The sequence below is a fragment of the Balaenoptera physalus genome (assembly GCF_965194825.1).
Source record: "Balaenoptera physalus genome assembly, chromosome: 3".
NCBI classification, from domain to species: Eukaryota; Metazoa; Chordata; class Mammalia; order Artiodactyla; family Balaenopteridae; genus Balaenoptera; species Balaenoptera physalus.
In genome coordinates, this window is record NC_138890.1 from 9,992,634 (window position 1) to 10,013,141 (window position 20,508).

The 20,508-nt window shown below is 56.5% G+C and overlaps 4 protein-coding genes across 9 annotated transcripts; 2 read left to right on the forward strand and 2 right to left on the reverse strand.

The window, feature by feature from the left end:
* Nucleotides 1-36: 36 nt before the first annotated feature.
* On the forward strand, nucleotides 37-7,396 carry FBXW9 (F-box and WD repeat domain containing 9). 3 transcript variants are annotated; one of them, XM_082457514.1, is made up of 10 exons: nucleotides 37-2,337; nucleotides 3,495-3,634; nucleotides 3,713-3,841; nucleotides 5,006-5,118; nucleotides 5,204-5,295; nucleotides 6,223-6,371; nucleotides 6,461-6,574; nucleotides 6,705-6,794; nucleotides 6,882-6,947; nucleotides 7,021-7,396. In XM_082457514.1, exons 1-10 carry the CDS (start codon nucleotides 1,929-1,931, stop codon nucleotides 7,093-7,095), a joined length of 1,377 nt encoding a protein of 458 aa, XP_082313640.1. In that variant the 5' UTR covers nucleotides 37-1,928; the 3' UTR covers nucleotides 7,096-7,396. The 3 variants fall into 3 exon arrangements, with proteins under 3 accessions (XP_082313640.1, XP_082313639.1, XP_082313641.1); XM_082457513.1 differs by having other exon boundaries at nucleotides 6,882-7,396; XM_082457515.1 differs by lacking the exon at nucleotides 6,461-6,574.
* A 627-nt stretch (nucleotides 7,397-8,023) lies between these two features.
* Nucleotides 8,024-8,303, reverse strand: GNG14 (G protein subunit gamma 14; the record flags this gene model as incomplete). The annotated part of the gene is made up of 1 exon (XM_082454003.1): nucleotides 8,024-8,303. A coding segment is annotated over one exon (228 nt), but the record flags the coding sequence as incomplete, so codon positions are not given.
* Nucleotides 8,304-12,449: 4,146 nt separating this feature from the next.
* DHPS (deoxyhypusine synthase) lies at nucleotides 12,450-16,557 on the forward strand. 2 transcript variants are annotated; one of them, XM_082457524.1, is made up of 9 exons: nucleotides 12,451-12,787; nucleotides 13,358-13,522; nucleotides 13,741-13,862; nucleotides 14,277-14,373; nucleotides 14,461-14,547; nucleotides 14,985-15,090; nucleotides 15,168-15,271; nucleotides 16,126-16,251; nucleotides 16,336-16,557. In XM_082457524.1, exons 1-9 carry the CDS (start codon nucleotides 12,581-12,583, stop codon nucleotides 16,429-16,431), a joined length of 1,110 nt encoding a protein of 369 aa, XP_082313650.1. In that variant the 5' UTR covers nucleotides 12,451-12,580; the 3' UTR covers nucleotides 16,432-16,557. The 2 variants fall into 2 exon arrangements, with proteins under 2 accessions (XP_082313651.1, XP_082313650.1); XM_082457525.1 differs by lacking the exon at nucleotides 13,358-13,522 and having other exon boundaries at nucleotides 12,450-12,787.
* WDR83 (WD repeat domain 83) lies at nucleotides 16,443-20,492 on the reverse strand. Of its 3 annotated transcripts, XM_082457522.1 has the most exons (9): nucleotides 20,160-20,492; nucleotides 19,956-20,076; nucleotides 19,768-19,873; nucleotides 19,449-19,497; nucleotides 19,239-19,365; nucleotides 18,214-18,281; nucleotides 18,009-18,117; nucleotides 17,816-17,930; nucleotides 16,443-16,750 (listed from the first exon to the last, which is right to left on the reverse strand). In XM_082457522.1, exons 1-9 carry the CDS (start codon nucleotides 20,359-20,361, stop codon nucleotides 16,601-16,603), a joined length of 1,047 nt encoding a protein of 348 aa, XP_082313648.1. In that variant the 5' UTR covers nucleotides 20,362-20,492; the 3' UTR covers nucleotides 16,443-16,600. The 3 variants fall into 3 exon arrangements, with proteins under 3 accessions (XP_082313648.1, XP_082313649.1, XP_082313647.1); XM_082457523.1 differs by lacking the exon at nucleotides 19,768-19,873 and having other exon boundaries at nucleotides 19,973-20,076; XM_082457521.1 differs by having other exon boundaries at nucleotides 18,009-18,281.
* Between the last annotated feature and the right edge of the window lie 16 nt (nucleotides 20,493-20,508).

Here is a 20,508-nt window from a genome sequence, read left to right on the forward strand (position 1 = left end):
GGATGCACAGGAATCAGGTCAGGAAATAATTGTGGGAGTGGGGAAGTAAGTAAGGTTAAAGATTAAATGTGGTAACATAACACGTGCAATGCAGTCTCTGGGACATAATTACAGCTCACTAGAGCCTGAGCTCACTAAAGGGGACCCATTAGTGTTACAGCCCAGATTCAAGATCCCCATCTACTAAAGACTAAACTGAGTGGCAAGGAGCAAGACCTTGCAGCATTCTTATCATCTTTGACTTCACAACTCTGGATTGCTGGGCAGGTTAGACATTTTTGTAGAATGCTCAGCTCAGCGCCAAGCCTATGGGACATAGGTAAATATGTGCAACAGTTAAAGGCAAATGAGAAACTGTCATCTGGGGACGCACAGGCCTCAGGATAAAATCTTGTTGCAACCTCAGTACAGCCCAAGGATCACCTGCATCAACCTGGGAAAATTTTTTAAAATGCTGACACACAACCAACTTTCGTTTAACAAGTGTGTGCATTTTAGTGAGAGGAAAGCTAATCAGTGAAACAGCGATATGTCCCATAGAGAAAAATACAGCGGGGAGAGGAGAAAGAACGTTATGGAAAATGGTCACAGTCTTAACAGTAGGGTACTCTGGGAAGGTGATTTGAGCAAAGAGCCACGTGGTTATCAGAAGAGTCAGGCGGGGACTTCCCTGGTGGCGCAGTGGTTAAGAATCTGCCTGCCAATGCAGGGGACACGGATTCGAGCCCTGGTCCGGGAAGATCCCACGTGCCGCGAAGCAACTAAGCCCGTGTGCCACAACTACTGAGCCTGGGCTCTAGAGCCTGTGAGCCACAACTACTAAAACCCGCGCGCCTAGAGCCTGTGCTCTGCAACAAGAGAAACCACTGCGAGGAGAAGCCCGCGCACTGCAACGAAGAGTAGCCCCCATTGGCCGCAACTAGAGAAAGCCTGTGCGCAGCAATGAAAACCCAACACAGCCAAAAATGAATAAAATTAAATCAAAAAAAAAAAAAAAAAAGGAAAAAAAGTCAGGGGGAGGGAATAGCTAGTGCTGCTTAGAATTTGTGCGTTAACACTGCCTGGCTCAAAAGAGGCTGTCGGTAAATGAGATGCTGTTTTTATCAGTAGGATTTTGTGTAACTCAGAGTTAACTTTCACCGAGGTCTCTGCGGTGTAACTGCTTGTTTCTGGCTCTGGAAAAAAAGAACAGGAGTTCGAGTCACTAGCATGCCCAGACTGCGAACCAGGAAAAAGGGGTCTTCTATTTGTAAGGTCAGTGTCACCTGTGAGAAGTGCCTTCGACAGGGCCGTATTTTTTTCTTTTTTAAACAACAGCTCCTGTTTATTTATTTATTTTTATTTAATTTATTTATTTATTTTATTTATGGCTGTGTTGGGTCTTCGTTTCTGTGCGAGGGCTTTCTCTAGTTGCGGCAAGTGGGGGCCACTCTTCATCGCGGTGCGCGGGCCTCTCACTATCGCGGCCTCTCTTGTTGCGGAGCACAGGCTCCAGACGCGCAGGCTCAGTAATTGCGGCTCAAGGGCCTAGTCGCTCCGCGGCATGTGGGATCTTCCCAGACCAGGGCTCGAACCCGTGTCCCCTGCATTGGCAGGCAGATTCTCAACCACTGCGCCACCAGGGAAGCCCAGTGTTTTTCAAACCAGAGTCCGCCGGCCCTCTGCATCAGCACCATCAGAGATGCTAGTTTAAAAAACGCAGGAACCAGGAATCTGCATTTTCCAGCTCGGGGCCGACGCGGCTGAAGAACGAGACCCTTCCAGTGAGCTGGCTTTCAGCCTGCGGCCAGTTTCCACACGAGCCGGTCGCTTCCGGTTGGCGCCCTGACGTCATCAGGCAGCGCCGGAAGTACCCTCGCGCTGCCTAGGAGACAGGACGCGGGCCCGGCTGCTGACAGGGCCGGGCCGGCCGCGCCCACCCGGTCGCCATGGAGCTGCCTCCAGGGCCGCGCGATGATCCCTGCGCCTGGGACGATGACTCGGAGCCGGAGCCGGAGCCTGACCCCGACGCACAGGCTGAGGCTTACGTGGCCCGCGTGCTCAGTCCTCCGAAACTCGGGCTGGCGCCCTCGCGCGCCCCTCCGCTGCCCGCGCCCGCTGTGTCCCTTGGCGCTCTGGAACCGCGGGCCGCGTCCAAGGGCCCGGCGGTGGCGGTTCCGGGCCTGCTGAGCCTTCCTCCGGAGCTGCTGCTCGAGATATGCGCCTACCTGGACGCGCGCCTCGTGCTCCACGTCCTGCCGCGCGTGTGCCACGCGCTGCGCGACCTCGTGCGTGACCATGTCACCTGGAGGCTACGCGCGCAGCGCCGCGTACGCGCGCCCTACCCAGTGGTGGAAGGTGCGCGCGCCGGGGGGCCAGGGTGGCCCGCCCAGGTCAAGCTTGGGGCGGGGGGAGGGTCCAGGGTGCTGTAAGTACAGCCACTGGAGCAGACTACCTGTCTGTCCTGGCTCAGCGGTGGCTGAGGTACTTACTGGTGGTACCAAAGCCCCTGACCTCTGGGTGGACTATGAGGCAGATACTTGGGGTCCTGAGGCTGTGGAAATCTACTTGGGTAGCTGGGGTCCCTGAACTCGGAATCCAACGATCCTCAGGCTTGGAGTTGACACAGGGACTTGAAGTCTTAGGCTGTCAGAATCTCCTTGGGGCTCAGAGGAAGCCCAAGAATCCCCAGGTTCTGGGTCTAGGTGCTAAGGCAGTAACTAGTGATGCCAAATCCCCTTACCTCTAGAGTCTTCGCCTAGGTGAGGGTGAGGCAGGACTCAGGTCCAGAGCCTGCAACCCTTGAACTTAAGCTAGGGTTTAGAGGTTGGGATCCCTGATATTAGCAATCACAGACCCTCGAGTCCAGGTTCTAACCTGGGATCTTAGGCAGGGGCTGGTGGTAATTTCTCCTGCCCCCAAGGTCTTTGGTCCCTAGAGGATAAGGCAGCTTGGTGATCTTGAATTGATGGGACTTTACTGAACAGCTTGATAAAACATAGATGTTTGGTTGGGTCAAGGGCTTGGGTTCTGCATCTTGACAAAGCTCCCAGGTTTGGGATGCTGGTTTGGGAAACACTTCCATGGGTCTGTTTCAGATGGCCGAGGCAGGAAGTGTTAGTTATGAAGTCCTAGCTCTTGTGCCCAGCCTGAGGGTTGGGAGGGCTGAGGCTGGACCTTAGCCAGGGGTGAGGCAGGGCCTTAACGTCCTGAGGCTGCTATCCCCCAGACTTGGGTTGGGGGATGAGGCCCGGGAAGGTGATCCTGAGGCTCCAGTTACCCAATTTCTGGAAACTGGGTAAGGAGCAATCCTAGACCTGCTTGGCAGGTGCGTGGGCTGGTGGTCCCAAAGCTAGAGCCTCGGCCTCCTTGGGTGGGGTAAGGGATCCAGGTGGGTTCTCTCCAAGTCTGGTTCATGTTGTGCTCCCCGGAAGCCAGCGCGGTGAGCTTGGATGGCTGGTGTGGGTGGTGGCAGGGTTCCTGCCCACTGGGGACCCTGCTCTTGCGCCCCACAGAGGAGGACTTTGACTGGCCAACAGCCTGCATTGAGCTGGAGCAGCACCTGTCGCGCTGGGCAGAGGATGGGCGCAGGGCTGAGTACTTCTGCCTGGCCGATGGGCACTTTGCTTCCATTGACTCAGTGCTGCTGCTCCAGGTGAGACGGGGGTCGGTGGAGGGCCAGGCAGTGGTGGGCCAGGGTGACCCCAACAACATCACCTCACTCCTCTCCCAGGGTGGAACACTCTGCCTGTCAGGCTCCCGAGATCGCAATGTCAACCTGTGGGACCTGCAACAGCTGGGGGTGGAGCCCAGCCGGGTTCTGGTCAAGGCCCTGGGCACCCAGAAGAACAGCACTCACAAGGTGAGGGAGTAGGAGGCCAGGCAGAGGTAGGAGGCGTGCGGCCTGGGTAGGGTACCGTGGCTAAGGGCACGGGTTTTGGCACCAGACCTCACAGATTTAAATCTTGCTCTGCTATTGTTAGTGTGACTTTGAGTGAGATGTATGACTTCTCTGGGCCTTAGTTTCTGCTTCTGTCCAGAGGTCAATTAGGATGAGGACGAATGAAATGAATATGCATTAAGAGCGTTGCTCAGGCTCATATACAGTAGGTGCTTAGGAGATGTCAGGTATACCTTGAGTGGCCCCAGGTAGGGCAGTTATGAGGCCACCCTTGGGGATCAGACAGCTCTGAGCATGACTGTCATCTCATGAGAGGTGGTCATGGAGGGGCACCTCCACCAGCCATTGAGGTGGTCTAGGCTGGTGGCCAAGAGCTTGGTCTCGGAGCCAGGCTGCTGGGTTCAAATCCCCACTCTGCTATTTCCTGGCTGTGTGACCTTGGGTGAGGGACTCAACCTCTCTGTGCACCAGTTTCATTATCTGTAGAACGGGACACATCATAGTACTCTCCTCAGAGGGTTTGGTGAGGAATGAGTCAGTGGGGAGCTGCGTTCTGTGAATTTTAGCTCCTGACACAGGGACTTTTTTTTATGCCCATTTTCCCAATGAAGAAACTGAGGGACGGTACTTCATTCACCCAGGTCATGGAGTGGAGGCCCCATTCTTTTTTCTTTTTCCCCATACCAAGCAGCTTGCGGGATCTTAGTTCCCCGACCAGGGATTGAACCCGGGCCACAACAGCGAAAACCCGGAATCCTAAACACTAGGCCACCAGGGAACTCCCTGGAGGTCCCATTTTTGTGTGTGCCGCGCAGCTTGCGGGATCTTAGTTCCCTGACCAGGGATCGAACCTGGGCCTTTGGCAGTGAGAGCTCGGAGTCCTAACCACTGGACTGCCAGGAAATTCCCACGGAGGCCCCATTCTTAATCACACTGTCATGTGGCCTCAAACCACCGCTGCTGCTGAGGCTCTGCAGAACTCGATTTAGGAATATTATTAGGTTGGGGTGCGCATGTCCTGGGCTCTGAGGGCAGACCCACAGACCTAGGCTCTAATCTCTACTCAGTGCTGACTCGCTCTGGGTTCTGTGAAATGGGGAAGATCACACGGGTCTGGTCCCACAGGGCTGGGTGTGGTCACTGGCGGCGCTGGACCACCGAGTGTGCTCTGGTTCCTGGGACAGCACGGTGAAGCTCTGGGACATGGCGGCTGATGGGCAGCAGTTTGGCGAGATAAAGTGTGAGGGGTTCTGGGCAGGGGGGCCTGGGTGGGCAGGGGTCTGTCTGGCCACAGCCCCAGCCCTGTGGTCTGTGTGTCCCCAGGGCCAAGGCAGCTGTGCTGTGCCTGTCCTACCGGCCTGATATCCTGGTGACTGGCACCTATGACAAGAAGGTGACCGTCTACGACCCCAGAGGTGGGCTGGGGACCCTGAAGCCTAGGTGGGAGAGCAGGGCTGCCTGGTGTCTCCAGGGTCATCCTGGGGAAGGAGACACTTGGGCCTCACAGTCTAACTGGGGTGACAGTCACGTAACAAGAGGCTGACCACTCAGAGTGGCCTGTGTTGTGCTGGGGGCCACAAAGGTGACAGGTGGGGGTGGGTATTGGGGGCAGGGGAAGCCCCGCCTCCACATGGGGTGGGGTCAAGTACTGGAGGGCTCCCAGAGGAGGGGCCTCTGAGCCTGAGTCCCATAGGAGGCAGGACAGTCCTTGAGAATTCTGGCTCCCCCACCTCCTAGCTGTGTGACCCCAGTCAGGTTTGAACCTCGGTTTCCCCATTTGTCAAATCCAGATAATAATAACTCCAGCCGCGTAGGGCTAATGGGAGGAGATGACAATAAGAACTTCGGTAGATTAAATGTTTACATTAAAATGCCTAGAATGAACTCGGCCCGGCACATAAGCCTTTTCCATTGTTTATTTATTTATTCATTCTTATTTATTTATTTTTTTATTCATTCTTATTTTAATTGAAGGGCCCAGTGTAACTTTTCCAGGCAGAGCCAGAGCCGGGATGGGGTGGGGGCAAGTCTCAGGCCGACCTGCAGGAGGAGGGAAGCATTTTATGCTGGGACTTGCTGAGGTCCATTCTGTACTGAGAGCAGATGGGACTGGAGGAAGGAGAGGGGATGGAGATGGGTTGGGGGGGTCTGGTGGTCCTGTGAGGCCCGGATCCAGCTGGGGTGGCAGAGGAACAACAGGGTCACCTGTGGGATGGGGGTTGGGGGAGCAGACAGAGTAGTATTTTGCCAGGAAGGATGGAGACCCAGGGTCCTGGGGTGGGCCAGGGGGCCTCCAAGGGGCTCTGATGTCCCCCCTCCTCCCTGGCCCATCGCCCATGAAGTTGGCCCGGCCCTGCTGAAGAGCCGGCGGCTGCACTCAAGCGCGGTGCTGGCGCTGCTGGCGGACGACCGGCACATCATCTCAGGCAGCGAGGACCACACGCTGGTGGTGTTTGACCGCAGAGCCAACAGCGTCCTGCAGCGGCTGCAGGTGGGCGCTCCCCAGGGGGGCTGGAGGGACCAGGGCTGCGGCAGTGCCCAGACTGGCCTGAGCTGCTCCGTCCCATGTCCCTCCCACAGCTGGACTCCTACCTGCTCTGCATGTCCTACCAGGAGCCTCAGCTCTGGGCCGGCGATAACCAGGGCCTGCTGCATGTCTTCGCCAACCGGGATGGCTGCTTCCAGCTCGTCCGGGTCTGCCAAGGCCCTTGCCCCCGCCCGACCCGCCCTGGGCTGCCTCCCTACCTCTTAACCCCTGGGTGGCAGTGGGGGACTGGCCTTGGGAGAGCCACGCCTGAGTGTCACCTGTCCCTCCCTTCCACAGTCCTTTGATGTGGGCCACAGGTCTCAGATCACAGGGATCAAGCACTCCCTGGGGGCCTTGTACACCACGTCCACCGACAAGACCATCCGGGTGAGGCCCTGCGACAGTCCCCCCTCTCTACCCGCCCTCACTTGCCAGGAGCACACCTCGTGACCTTTGCCTATTGCCCCTCACCAGGTGCACGTGCCCACAGACCCACCAAGGACCATCTGCACTCGAAGCCACCACAACGTGCTGAATGGGGTAAGACCCTGTCCCATGCAACCTGCCTGGCTGCTCAGAGGACCCCTGACTCCTCATGTCCCCACCCTTGCAGATCTGCGCTGAGGGCAACCTGGTGGTGGCCGCCTCTGGGGGCCTGTCGCTGGAGGTCTGGAGGCTGCAGGCCTGAGCAGGCAGATGTGGACGTGGATCTGCTGGCTGGCAGGCTGGGCTGGAGCCTCCGTTCTCGGGGGGACCTTCCCCCACGCTGGTGCTGCCTTTGCCCTGCCCCACAGGCCTAGGGCACAAGGGGTCCTGGCCACGGTCTGGGGGGGGAGGTCCCTGGGCTGGGCCCCATGCCAGGGGAGGTGAGGTTTATGTTTCGGCCAACCTAGGGGGCTGCTCCCCACCCTCGGGCCCTTGTTTGTGTTATGATTTGGATGCCTGCTCTCCCTGGAGAGCAAAGGAGAAATAAACCTGATGTACCAGTGCTCCGGCCTGGACTGTGAGCTTGGTGTCACCTGAGGGCTCCGCCCGAGGCTGCCTGGGGCTGGGATGCCAGGGATGTGTGTGTGTCTGTGAGTTGGTGTATGAAAGCCTCAGCGACAGCCACTGCTGTGTGTGTGTGGGGGGGGTGCACCTGTGCCCGCCCGAGTGCATTTCAGGGATCACGTGCGTCTGAGTGTCCCCGGGGAGGCCGGTCTGGCTGTGTGTGTTGTTATAGTATTCCTGTCTGTGTATGTCTGTGTGGAAGAGGGAGACACTTGAGAACGCGGCACCTGTATGATGGCACCTGTGTGTGTGTGTGTGCGCCATGTGGGCGTGTATGCGTGTGGCACACGCTGGCATGTAGATTGCGACTCTAATCCCGGGTGTGTTTGTGCAGTGGGACAGGGGATCTGCTAATGCTACCCCATAGGCTGGAGGGCGGGCAGCAGGTAGGGGTGAGGGAGGGGCGTGCTCCTCTGTCCAGGGTCCAGGGTGTGTGTGGGCCCCTGTGGCCGTGACCCTGGAGTGGGCGGGGAGGGAGGCTGGGCCAGTTGTACACCACACTGGTCCCTGCAAGCCCAAAGTCCCCCTTTGCCCCCCATCGCAACCTGGCCAAGCCATGCCCTGAGGAGCATTCACTTCATGTTTATTGAGGCCCCCTGGGTGGTCTGGGCTACAGGGTCATAGGATGGTGCAGGGCTTCTTCTCCTTGAAGGGGTTGGTGGCAGCTGGGATGCCCACAAGGAAGGGGTCACTCTTGGCCTGCTCCATGAACTGCAGCAGGTCAGTGGCCGCCTTGGATACCTGCAGGCCAGCCCGGTTAGCCAGACCTGGGCTGGGCTGTCCACCTGCCCCCTTGCTCAGATGCACCCGCCTTGCCCTGGCCTCACCTTCACACGGTCGATGCCCACCTGTGTCCCCTGGGGACTGAGGGATGGGAGTGGCTGCTCCCCGACCCGTCAGGACCACATACCTCAGCTGAGGACTCCGGCTGGCTCCTGGCTGCTCAGTCCTCCTCCTGCAGCCCCGCTCTGGCTCCCGCCCCCACCACCCTGGCCTCTCCAACCCCTTCCTCTCCCTCCCCAACCCCTGCAGAGACTTTGAAGCCAGGACACTCATGGAGCGAAATGTCACCAGCGGCAGCAGCAACTGCTGAGGCTGAGGGGGGGGGTGTCCCTGCTCCAAGAGGCCCAGTGGCTGCCCTGGTGTCCCGTGTCACCTTGGCTGGGGGAGTGTAGGGGCCCCACTGGCTGGGCTGGGCTCTCACTGACCTGTTTGATCCCCTGCTGCTAACTGGCCCCTACGGTCCTTCTTTGGCAGGCTCTGGCCCTACTCCGATGGGCGGAGGTGCAAAGTGTAACCTGCTTCAGGTGCAGCCCCGTCTCTCCTCTCTCCAGCTACACTCATGGCCCAGGGTTCTCATCCACAGATGACTCAATCCACTCACTCATGCCGATGGCTTCCCCTGCCTCATCGCAGCCCCTCCCCTGACCTCAGACCCACCTGAGGACCCTCCTCCCTCCTCGGTCCATCACACCCATCTCTCGGTGGTCTCCCACCTAACTTGGCCAAAGCTGGACTCTGAATCATCTTCCCCCGAAACCTCCAGCCCCCAAACTCACCACCATCCATCCAGCTTCTCTGGCTCAAATCTTTAACTCCTTCGTTCCTTTCTTCCAGTATTCCCACATTTGATCCTTCCTCAAGAGCCATCAGATCCACTTTCTTTTGTTTTAATTAATTTTTTTTTAATTGGCTATAGTTGATTTACAATGTTGTGTTAGTTTCTGCTGTACAGCAAAGTGAGTCAGTTATACATACACATATATCCACTCTTTCTAAGATTCTATTCCCATATAGGTCATTACAGAGTGCTGAATAGGGTTCCCTGTGCTATTCACAGATCAACTTCCAAGTTGTCAAACTGGTCACTTCTCTCCACCCTGTTGGTAGCATCCGGGTCCTGGCGCCCCCAGCTCAGTGTGCCTGGACCAGTGCAGTTGCCTGGTCTCCCCTGCCCTGCACAGCCCCGACCCCGTTCTCCTCAAGTCAGCCAGTGGGATCTGTTCAATAAATCACACTACAACACGGATGAACCTTGAGGACATTATGCTAAGTGAAATAAGCCAGTCACAAAATGACAGATAATGTATGATTCCACTTATGTGAGGTCCCTAGAGTAGTCAAATCCATAGCGACAGAAAGCAGAATGGGGGTTGCTGGGGGCTGAGGAGAGAGAGGGAATGGGGAGTTAGTGTTTGATGGGTAAGTTCTGGAGATGAATGGTGGTGATGGTTGAACAACAATGTGAATGTACTTAATGCTTCTGAACAGTGCACTTAAAAAATGGTTACAATGGTGAATTTTATGTGTATTTTACCACAATTTTAAAAATTGGAGAAAAATAGGGCTTCCCTGGTGGCGCAGTGGTTAAGAACCCGCCTGCCAATGCAGGGGACACGGGTTTGATCCCTGGTCCAGGAAGATCCCATGTGCTGTGGAGCGACTAAGCCCATGCGCCACAACTACCGAGCCTGCGCTCTAGAGCCCGCGAGCCACAGCTACTGAAGACCGCGTGCCTAGAGCCCATGCTCCACAACAAGAAAAACCACCGCAGTGAGAAGCCCACACACTGTAACGAAGAGTAGCCCCCGCTCGCCGTAACTAGAGAAAGCCCATGTGCAGCAACGAAGACCCAAGGCAGCCAAAAAAAAAAAAAAAATTTATTTTAAAAAATTGGAGAAAAATAAATCAGAGCCCCTCAGTCCGTTTAAAAAACTCTCCTATTGTTTCCCAGCCTCTTAGAGTAAAACCCACCCTCCTTACTATATAGCACACAGGGCCCTGCCTGGTCTGGCACCTTCTGCCCTCTCTGAATTAACTTCTTCTCAACCCCTTCCCCCTTCATTCTTCATGGATCACCCTGACCTCACTGTGTGTGTTTGTTTGTCCATTTTTGCCAAGGTCCCAATATGTGCCCCCACACTGTGCAAAGTAAAAGGAACAGCGTGAAACCAGACAAAATCCTGCCCTCACGGAGCTGCTGTTCTAGTCAGGGAACAATGAACAAGAGCAAACAAAATGTATTAAGTGCTGTGAAAGACAACAAAAGCAAGGTAAAGGTGAGAGCAGGTGGTCAGGGCAGGCCTCTTGGAGGAGGTGACATTTGGACTGAGGCCCAGAGGAGAAGGAGCTGGGGAAGTGGGTGTTCCAGGCAGAGCAGCAGGTGTGTCGCCCCTTGGTCAGGAAAGAGCTTGGTGGGTTCTAGAATAGCCAGGAGGTCAGTGTAGCTGGAGAAAAGTGAGTGAGGGCAAGTGGTGGGACACGAGGGCAGGCAAGTCAGTGCCTTCTCAGGCCACGGTGAAGAGCTCGGATTTTCCTCGTAGGAGGAAACCACGGTAACAGCGTTTTAACAGAGAATGACATACCTGATTTTTGTTTAAGGAACTCTCTGGCTACAGCTGGGGGATGGACTGAAGGGGAAGGTGCCCAGCATGGAAGCTGTGGGGATGAAGAAAAACACCTGGATACAAATATTGAATCATGTTGTACACCTGAAACTAATATAACGTTATATGTCAACTACATTTCAATTTAAAAAAAAAAAAAAAAAAAAAAAAAAAAAAAAGAAAAGAAAAGAAGGGCTTCCCTGGTGGCGCAGTGGTTAAGAATCCGCCTGCCAATGCAGGGGACACAGGTTCGAGCCCTGGTCTGGAAGATCCCACATGTCCCAGAGCAACTAAGCCCGTGCACCACAACTACTGAGCCTGCGCTCTACAGCCCACGAGCCACAACTACTGAGCCCGCGAGCCACAACTACTAAGCCCACGTGCCACAATTACTGGAGCCGGCGCGCCGCAACGAAGACCTAATGCAGCCAAAAATAAATAAATAAAAAGAAAAGAAAACAAAGAAAAGCACCTATTTTGTAGGTAGAATTTGGCAGACATGTGGAGGGATGGATGTGGGATGTGAGAAAAGGGGAAACATCAGGCTCAACTCTTCAGTTTTCAGCCTACTAGATGAGTGGAAGGTAGGGCTGTTTGCAGAGATGTGGCAGACTGCAGGAAGATCAGGGTTAGGTGGCGAGGGAACTGAGGCCAGGAGTTTGAGATCCAAGTGGGGGCTGTCAAGGAGAATGTTCTGTTCCTCTAATTAAGTAGGCTCCTTTTTAGCCTCAGGGCCTTTGCACTGGCTGTTCTCTCTCCCAGTGGGAATGGCCTCCCCCAGATCTTCACATATGGGGCCTCTTCTGACCTTGGCTGAAATGTCACCTCCTTGGCATCCTTCCCCAACCACCTCTCCCTCCAAATAAAACCACCAAGTCTTCCACCTACCCCCAACCCCATGGACTCTCACATCAGCCCGTTTAATTCTACATAGCACTTACCACTGTTGTTACCCTTCTAGCTCCCCAAACTGTGGGCTCCAGAAGGGCAGGGTCTGCATTTTGTTCACTGATAAATATGCAGCACCCAGCACAAAGCCCAATGTATAGTGTAGACTCGATAAACTGCAGAGTGAGTGATTAAAGGGGTCCCTCTGGACCAGACCCTATGCATGGTTTGGAGGACCTATGAGATACAGACACCACCCTCCAGGATCTCAGTCTTGCTGGAGGGAAAGAGATGTCAGCCCTGGATCTCAGAGGAGGTCTCTTACCCAGAAAAAGGTCAGGGAAGGCTTCCCAGAGGAGGTGACAGCTGCAGCTGCCAGGGGAAGGAAGACCAGAAGGTTATGCAGCATGTGGAGGCTCTGGAGACTTGCAAGACACGAACAGGGATCACTATCCCATTTGACGAGAGACGCTCAGAGGCAGAAACTATCTGATACTTCCAGGTGATTCGAATTCTGTCCAAGGGCGACGTCTAAGAAGCCATCCTCTCTCTCTGAGAGGACAGAAACGAATGGGCAAGCGCCACGCAACGTGGTGGGTCTCCAGCGGGCTCCTCATTCATCTGAGACTGAGAACACGAGAAACAGGAGATACTGGCTCCTTGAGGCTTCCGTACTACGGAATACACAAGCAAAGAAGGCTGCACCCTGGAATCCGGGCGTGGGCGGGTCATGTGACATACACAACTTCCGGCCCTCCGCAGGTTGTGCGTGCTGGGGCTTAAAGGTGTTCGAGGCCGCCGGAGGCCTGGCCTGGGGCGGCTCTGATTTGACAGTGCGGCCGCAGGAGCATGGAGGGTCCCCTGGAGAGGGGGGCGCCCGCGGCGGCGCTGGCCGCCGTGTTGAAGCACAGCTCGGCACTGCCGTCCGAGAGCGCCCAGGTCCGGGGCTACGACTTCAACCGTGGCGTGAACTACCGCGCGCTGCTGGAGGCCTTCGGCACTACTGGTTTCCAGGCCACCAACTTCGGGCGCGCGGTACAGCAAGTCAACGCCATGGTGAGGCCTGGGTGGGACTTCCTGGGTTGAGGGGCGTGGCCTCCAGTAGCACTGTGGGGTACTTGGGGCGGGACTTCCCTGGGAGGAGGTGTGTTTTTCGTCCGATAGTTGGAGAGAGACGGGGACCCCCTCCTGGGCGGGAGTTTTTGTGCTGGGGAGTGGGTTGGGACTGATTCTAGGTAGGGGGCGCGTTATAGGCAACATGTTGCAAGTATTTTGGAATGGGCGGAGTCTGGAGCCAGACCGCGCAGTTGAGGAAGGGATTGAAGGAGGAGCCTAAGGCAGGGCGGGACCTGAGGTTGGATTTGCTTTTCCCACTGGGGAGAGGGGTCGGGCCTGCAAAAGTGATTCCTGAAAAGGGGCAAAGCCTGAGTGTGTGACCTGAGACTTGGGCTGTGGAAAGGGCGGAGCCTGAACAGGGGTGTTCATTCCCTGGTTCCAGGTAGAAGTGGTCCCATATCCCTCAGTGGGCAGGGCCTGGGCGCGGAGTCTGTCTCTGAAACCCACCTGGGGTCCTTGGGCTGGAGTTTGGGGCCAGAGGTTAACTCGACCCTGCCCTTATACACCTAGATAGAGAAGAAACTAGAGCCGCTGGCTCAGGATGAAGACCAACATGCAGACCTGACCCAGAGCTGCCGCCCACTCACCGGCTGCACCATTTTTCTGGGCTACACATCCAACCTCATCAGTTCGGGCATTCGTGAGACCATCCGTTACCTCGTGCAGCACAACATGGTGGGGACCTGGTGGGGTTGTGGCCTTGGCCTCTCTGGGTCTTAATGGGCAATAAGATTACTGGTCATAGAAGTGAGATAGGGAACTATGGGTCAGTTTTGTTTTGCAGCAGAGCTCCCCACAAGGGTCACTGGATGAGAGTTGGGAGTTAGGAGTCCTGCCTGGTACGAAAGCAGGGCGTCCCTTCCTTGGCCAACCTCACTGCCTTATGACTGCAGGTGGACGTCTTGGTGACCACGGCTGGGGGTGTGGAGGAGGATCTCATCAAGTGCCTGGCGCCCACATACCTGGGCGAGTTCAGCCTCAGGGGGAAGGAGCTACGTGAGAACGGGATCAACAGGTGGGAGGGGCTTCCCTGGTGGCGCAGTGGTTGAGAATCTGCCTGCCAATGCAGGGGACACGGGTTCGAGCCCTGGTCTGGGAGGATCCCATATGCCGCGGAGCAACTAGCCCCGTGAGCCACAATTACTGAGCCTGCGCGTCTGGAGCCCGTGCTCCGCAACAAGAGAGGCCGCGATTATGAGAGGCCCGCGCACCGCGATGAAGAGTGGCCCCCACTTGCTGCAACTAGAGAACGCCCTCACATAGAAACGAAGACCCAACACAGCCATAAATAAATAAATAAATAAAACAATGCAACCTGGCTTTAAAAAAAAAAACAAAAAAACACAGGTGGGGGGCCCTGAGTGGTGCTGGGTAGGGGAGCCAGGCTGAGGGTCCTGGACCCTGATGCCCACATGCCTCCTGTCCCCAGGATCGGAAACCTGCTGGTGCCCAATGACAATTACTGCAAGTTTGAGGACTGGCTGATGCCCATTTTGGACCAGATGGTGCTGGAGCAGAACACAGAGGTGAGGCTGGAGCAACCTGGGGGGGAGGCGGTGGCACGGTGGGTGTCAGGGGAGGTGCTGCTAGCTGAAGCTGATGTCTCCTCCTAGGGTGTGAAGTGGACGCCTTCCAAGATGATCGCCCGGCTTGGCAAGGAGATAAACAACCCAGAGTCAGTGTATTACTGGGCCCAGAAGGTGAGGGGCTGGGTGGGGGCAAAGTTGCCATGCTTTGGCATGTGTTGTTTCATCTTTACAGCCACCTGGGGAGTTGGTACTATTCTTATCATTCCCACTCCTAGGTGAGGAACCTCAGAAACAGAGAGGTTAGGCAATTTGCCTGAGGTCCCACAGCTGTTGAGTGTGGTCCTTGTATTCTGGCTCTACTCCTAGACTACTGGGAAGCAGTTGGGGGCAGTGCTTAGCAGCCCCCATGGGACCTGGTGTAGGGTCCCGTGCTCCTCAGAGGCTATGGGGTCCAGCAATCAGAAAAATAAGAGCTACCATTCTTTATGTGCCAGGCACAAGTGAAGTTAAGCTCCCTGCCCAGAATCAGGCAGAGAGGAGGGAATGCCCCCAGACTGCCCCTGCAGGGCTCTGAGCTCTAACCGCTCTCCTGTCTTGCTCTTTCCTAGAACCACATCCCTGTGTTGAGCCCGGCACTCACAGATGGCTCACTGGGTGACATGATCTTCTTCCATTCCTATAAGAACCCAGGCCTGGTCCTGGACATCGTTGAAGGTAAGGTGCTAGGGCCCCAGAGGAGAGGGGGAGGAGGGCTGCCTGGGCCCGCGGCCTGACACAGCCCTCTTTTCCAGACCTGAGGCTCATCAACACACAGGCCATCTTCGCCAAGCGCACTGGGATGATCATCCTGGGCGGTGGCATGGTCAAGCACCACATTGCCAACGCCAACCTCATGGTGAGCAGGGATGGAGTGTGTGTTCCCTAGTAGGGGGTGGCACTCAGGCCTGTCATGCAGACAGGCCTGTGTACTAGGCCTATGCCATGTGCTGGGTAGACAGCTGTGGACTAGACAGGCCAAGATCCCTGCCCTCCTGGAACTGATGTTCTAGTGGGGGGAGATAGCAAACAGGTGACATGCATATCAGGTGGCAGTAATTGCTATGGAGAAAAGTAAGGGAGGATGTCGAGATGGCAAGTGAAAGGGGTGCTGTTCATAAAAGGGAAAGCTGGGAAATGTGACCTGCGAGCAGAGGTTTTTCAGGGGGTGGTCCCATGAGCCATGTGGTTGTCCTGGGGTGTGGGGGCGAGATAGAATTCCCGGCAGAGGGACCAGTCAGTGCAAAGGTTCTGAGGTGCCTGATGTAGGTCAGGGAACAGCTAGGAGGCTGGTGAAGGCGAGAGTGGGAGGAGGTGAGGCAGGAGGTGACAGGCAGAAAGTGCAGGGCCTTGAGGGCCACTCAGGTGCTCTCGAGGCGCTCTCTGGCTGCTCTGGGGGGAACAAATGAGGGGGCCAGGGTGGGGGCCATAGAGAGGGGAGAGGTAAGTTGGATTTGGAGGTCTTCTGTAGAGCTGGTGGCAGATGTGGGAGGGCTCTTGCTACCTAGGAGGTGAGTCTGGAGCAACACTGCCCACTGTCTGCCCAGCGTCCCGTGACCCCTCACTCTGCCCAGATGTTGATGTGGGGCCCTTCCCTTGGAGTGAGGGGCCGCCAAGGGCTTCCTTCATCTGGAACACGTCCCTCAGCCTCTAGCTACAGTGCCCTGCCTTGGAGCCTGTGTGGCTGACAGCCCACTCTGCCCCTCCCCACAGCGGAATGGGGCTGACTATGCCGTCTACATCAACACAGCCCAGGAGTTTGATGGCTCTGACTCGGGCGCCCGGCCAGATGAAGCTGTCTCTTGGGGCAAGATCCGGGTGGACGCACAGCCTGTCAAGGTGAGGGCCGGCCAGCCAGCTGGGGCACAGGGTCTCCCAGGGTACAGCCTTGGGTCCCGTGGCTCACCTGAGTCCCCTCCACAGGTCTATGCTGATGCCTCCCTGGTCTTTCCGCTGCTCGTGGCTGAAACCTTTGCCCAGAAGGTAGATGCCTTCACGCCCGAGAAGAACGAGGACTGAACACTGGACGGTGCAGCCCCAGGGAGGCCTCACCACCTCCTCTATTTATTAGTTTGCAGACCCAGCTCCTCCCAACTCCTTGGTCAGCAGCATGTCTAGAATAAATGGTCTCAGTGGTCCTTCTCAGGCTGTGTCTCTCTCTCTGTCCTTGGTCGTGGGTCCCCTGGCTTCAGCCTGTGCCATCCTCAGCCTTGTAGGTCTCTTCCCGCCAGCACTGGATGCTGCCCCCCATGGCGGTCAGCAAGCAGGGCTCCGTGGGGTGGTAGGCCAGCGACTGCACCACACTGGGACCTACAGGCAGGGCCAGAGCCAGGGCACCCTGTGGAGTGAGGGGGTTGGGAGTGTCACCAGTGTGTCTCCCTCCCCTCAGCTGCTTCTCCCCCGCTTTCAGCCACATGCGTCTTAAGTGCTTCCGAGACACTGTAAACTTAACCAGCCACAAACTCAGCCCCTCAGTCACTCTGTCCTTCCAGGTGCTCAGGTCAAACATCTTGAATCTTTCTCTTACATCTCACATCCCTTCGTCAGTAAATCCTCTTGGTTCTACCTTTAGACCATGCCCAGAGATTGCTGATTCTCTCCACCTTCACAGCCACTACCCTCCTCCACGGCCGGTCACATGTGGGTCCCAGTTTCCCTCCCCCTCTGCCGCCATCTGGGCTTCGCCCGCCCACTTGATAGCCTCTATGCCCGCTCCCTTCATCACCCTGCAGTTATAGCTCAACAAACACAGTTCCTCAAGCAGGCCACCATTCCTCTTTCCACCTGGAAAGTGTCCCTTCATGTGCCCTCCCCTTCAGGGTGACTTCCGGTCTACAGGAAACTCGAGAAGTAGGCAGAACATTGGCACCTTCTTAGTTCCCAGAGGGAGAGCTGGCCCCTGGACTCTCCAGGGCCCCCCGGTTCCCTCCATCCTCTTAGGAGGCTTACTTCTCTGGCTCTGACCCCACTACGCCTGGCTGGTCAGTTCGCATCCTGACGCCCGCACCAGGCTGAGACACATGAGGACAGGGCTCACAGGGCTTGGGGGCTGGATACCACACGGATGCTCAGAGGTAGCTCAGATTTCCTGAACAACTACAGCCCTGTCTCCCCTGAGGTCAGATGCCACTATCCGCTCCTCCTACCCCAGGGTCAGTCCCAGTGGCCCTGCCTGACCTGGATTCTGCTGCTGCCAATGCCATCCAAAGTGCTTCTATCTCCTGACCAGTGCGTGTGTGCCACAACCCCGAGCCCTAGCACGTGCTGTGCCCTTTGCCAGGAACGTTCTCGCCTCATCCCCTCACTCACTCCTTCCAGCCCCCAGTTCTAACAGCACTCCCTTATAGAGGCCTGGGGGTGACTCAGGTAAGGACAGGGTAGGCCCCCCGGTGCAGAGGCTCACCTCCACCAGGTCCCAGAAGAACACCTTCCCGTCTTCGGAGCAGCTGACCACGTGCGTGTCGCGCTCGCTCAGGCAGCAGTCCAGCTTGTACTCCTGGTTCTTATGGCCCGTGTACCTGGATGTGAGTGGCATCAGTGAGGGTTTGGGGCCTTACTGGGAGTGGGGGAGGGGCCCCACAGCCCTGAGGACTCACTCGCCCAGCAGCTCCCCTGTGTCCTTGTCTAGAAGCCGCAACGTGGAGTCCAGGCTGGACACCAGGGTGCACTGCCCGTCCCGGCTGAAGCAGGTGCAGGTGATGGGGCCTGGGGGAAGGGGAGGGGTGGGCAAGCAGGTCAGGCTGGGGTCTCCCGTGCTGCCCCCACCTTCCCTGCCTGCCTCACAGCCCCAGCCACACTCACTGCCCACGTAGTCTGAGAAGAGGTGCCCCATCCTCAGGTCATAGCGCCTTACCCGGCCATCTACGGAGCTGCAAGAGAGGGTGGATCCAGCTGAAGTATCACAGGGGCCCGTAGGTCCAGGGCTCCAGCTTCGGTGCTCCTGTACCCTCTCACCCGGCCAGGGCCCTGAGAGCAAGGCTGGGTGCCTGCCCTTCCTGGGCACCCTTCACTGTCATGTCATGTTCAGGACCGGCCACAGAAAACATGCACTGAAGTGAATTCATGAGTGGAATTCTGAGGCACTGGCTTTGAGACTCAGCCCCAGGGGCCAATCAGGTCCCACTGCATCTGTTTCTGATTTATACTGAGCTCCTTCTCTGGGCTACAACCCTGTGTGGGAGCTTGGGACACAGCTCCTACCAAGCCAGGAGCACTTGCTGCCAACGTGGAGCCTTGCTGACTGAGGGTAATCAGCTCCCCGAGGAGGTGACGTTTGAATTGGTACTTGAGGATGAGAAGGAGCCAACCATGTGCAGTCCAAGGGGGGATGTGTGGGAACTGGGTAGGCCAACAGGCCATGCAGCCCAAATGCCCCCAGTGGTGGTATCGGCACTCCCTCAGGTTGTGGCAACATTTGGGCAGCCCTGCATGGGAATATTTTTTTTTTAATTGTTTGTCTCCTGCAGTTAGAATATCAACTCTATGTTAGTGGGGGTTTTTCCTTGTTTTCCTATCTTTTCACTCCTGTATGCTCATTGACTGAAAATGTGACCTGCAGGTGGTGCTCAAACACACTCTGAATAAGTAGTAGAAGGGTAGCCCAGGCAGAGGAAGAGCAATTGCAAAAGTCGGTCCTGGGGTGCGAGCACGTGTGGCATATTTAACAGAAATGAGCCTGGGAATGAATAAAAACTGAGAGCACAACAGAGACCAGACCATGCAAGGCCTTGTGAGTGCAGTGAGGAGAGTAGATTTTAATCTAAGTACAGAGACAGCTATGATCCCCAATGGCACCTGGGGAGGGGCAAGGTCCTGGCCCCACTCACCCCGCGAGGACCTCATGGTCTGACACCTTCACGCTGGATATGCCATCCTTGGCTTCGTCCAGCTTCTGTATAGGCTCAGGTCTCCGCGAGCGACAGTCCCAGCAGCGGATGGTGGAATCAATAGAGCCTGTGAGGTCAGCATGAAGGTGGATCAGGTTTGGGGGGGCCGGGGCAGCCCCCTGCACCCACCTGCCTAGGCCCCGGACTCACCAGACAGGATAACTGTGGCCTCTTCATTAAACTGCACCGTGTTCACCTTCTGCAAAACAGGAACAGCAGCTTAGAGAAGGCTGGACTTCGGAGGATGGGGATAAAAGCAGGGTTCCCAGTGCAAGTTAAAGCAAGGGAAAAGGCTAGGGGTAGGGGAGATGAAAGTTTTTGGAGGAACTGCAAGGACAGGGCTTGGTGAAGGCGGGGCCGTGGGGAAGGATCTTTGCGCTGTAATTGCGTGGGGAGGGAGGGAGTCCCTGTTACCACCTACACGCAATTCAGGTCCGTTTTAACGCGGCCTTTTCTTGCTTGCACTCACCCCCGCGTGGCCCCGGAATTTGCGCACGACCTGCCCCGATGCCACATCCCACAGCACCACTGCCTTGTCCCCGCCGCCGGAGCAGAGACTGCTGTTGTCAAAGGAGCTAGAGGGCAGAGCAGGGAAGATCAGCGTCTACCTCTGATCCCGGCCTCAGCGCCTCGATCCCGGCCTGGCCCCCGGCTCACCCTGCCGCGTCCAGCACCTCGTAGCCGTGGCCGCTGTACGTCCGCAGTAGCGTCCCTCGCAGCGGGCTCCACAGCTTCAGGGTCTTGTCGCTGCCGCAAGTCAGACAGTAATTGCCATCCACTGGGGAACATCACGAGGGGGTTACTGGGCCGCCGACTTCAGGAGGCGGAGGTAGGACCCGGAATGAAGATAAGGGCGCTCACCATTAAATCGCACGGCTCGCACCGCCCTCTGCCCGCAGTCCAACGTCTTCAATCGTTTCTGAGGCAGCTCCGGGCCCCGCGGTTTTGGCTCCGGGAAAGCCATTGCTCCGCCCTCCCTTCCTCGCCACCGTAGAGTAGCTTGCACCGAGGCTTTCTGCCCTGGGAACCCACGCTTTAGTGTAACCTTATTATTGTCCTCCATAGTCTACTTCCTATTTCTCACTTCCGGGTTCAACGTTTAGGCTTTTTGGAGAAAGCGTTGGAAACACTGAAGCTTGTTTCCAGCTTCCCGGTTTCTTTCCCCACGTCCTATTTTCTTGGAATATTTTTGGCTTCTTCGAATTCTCTG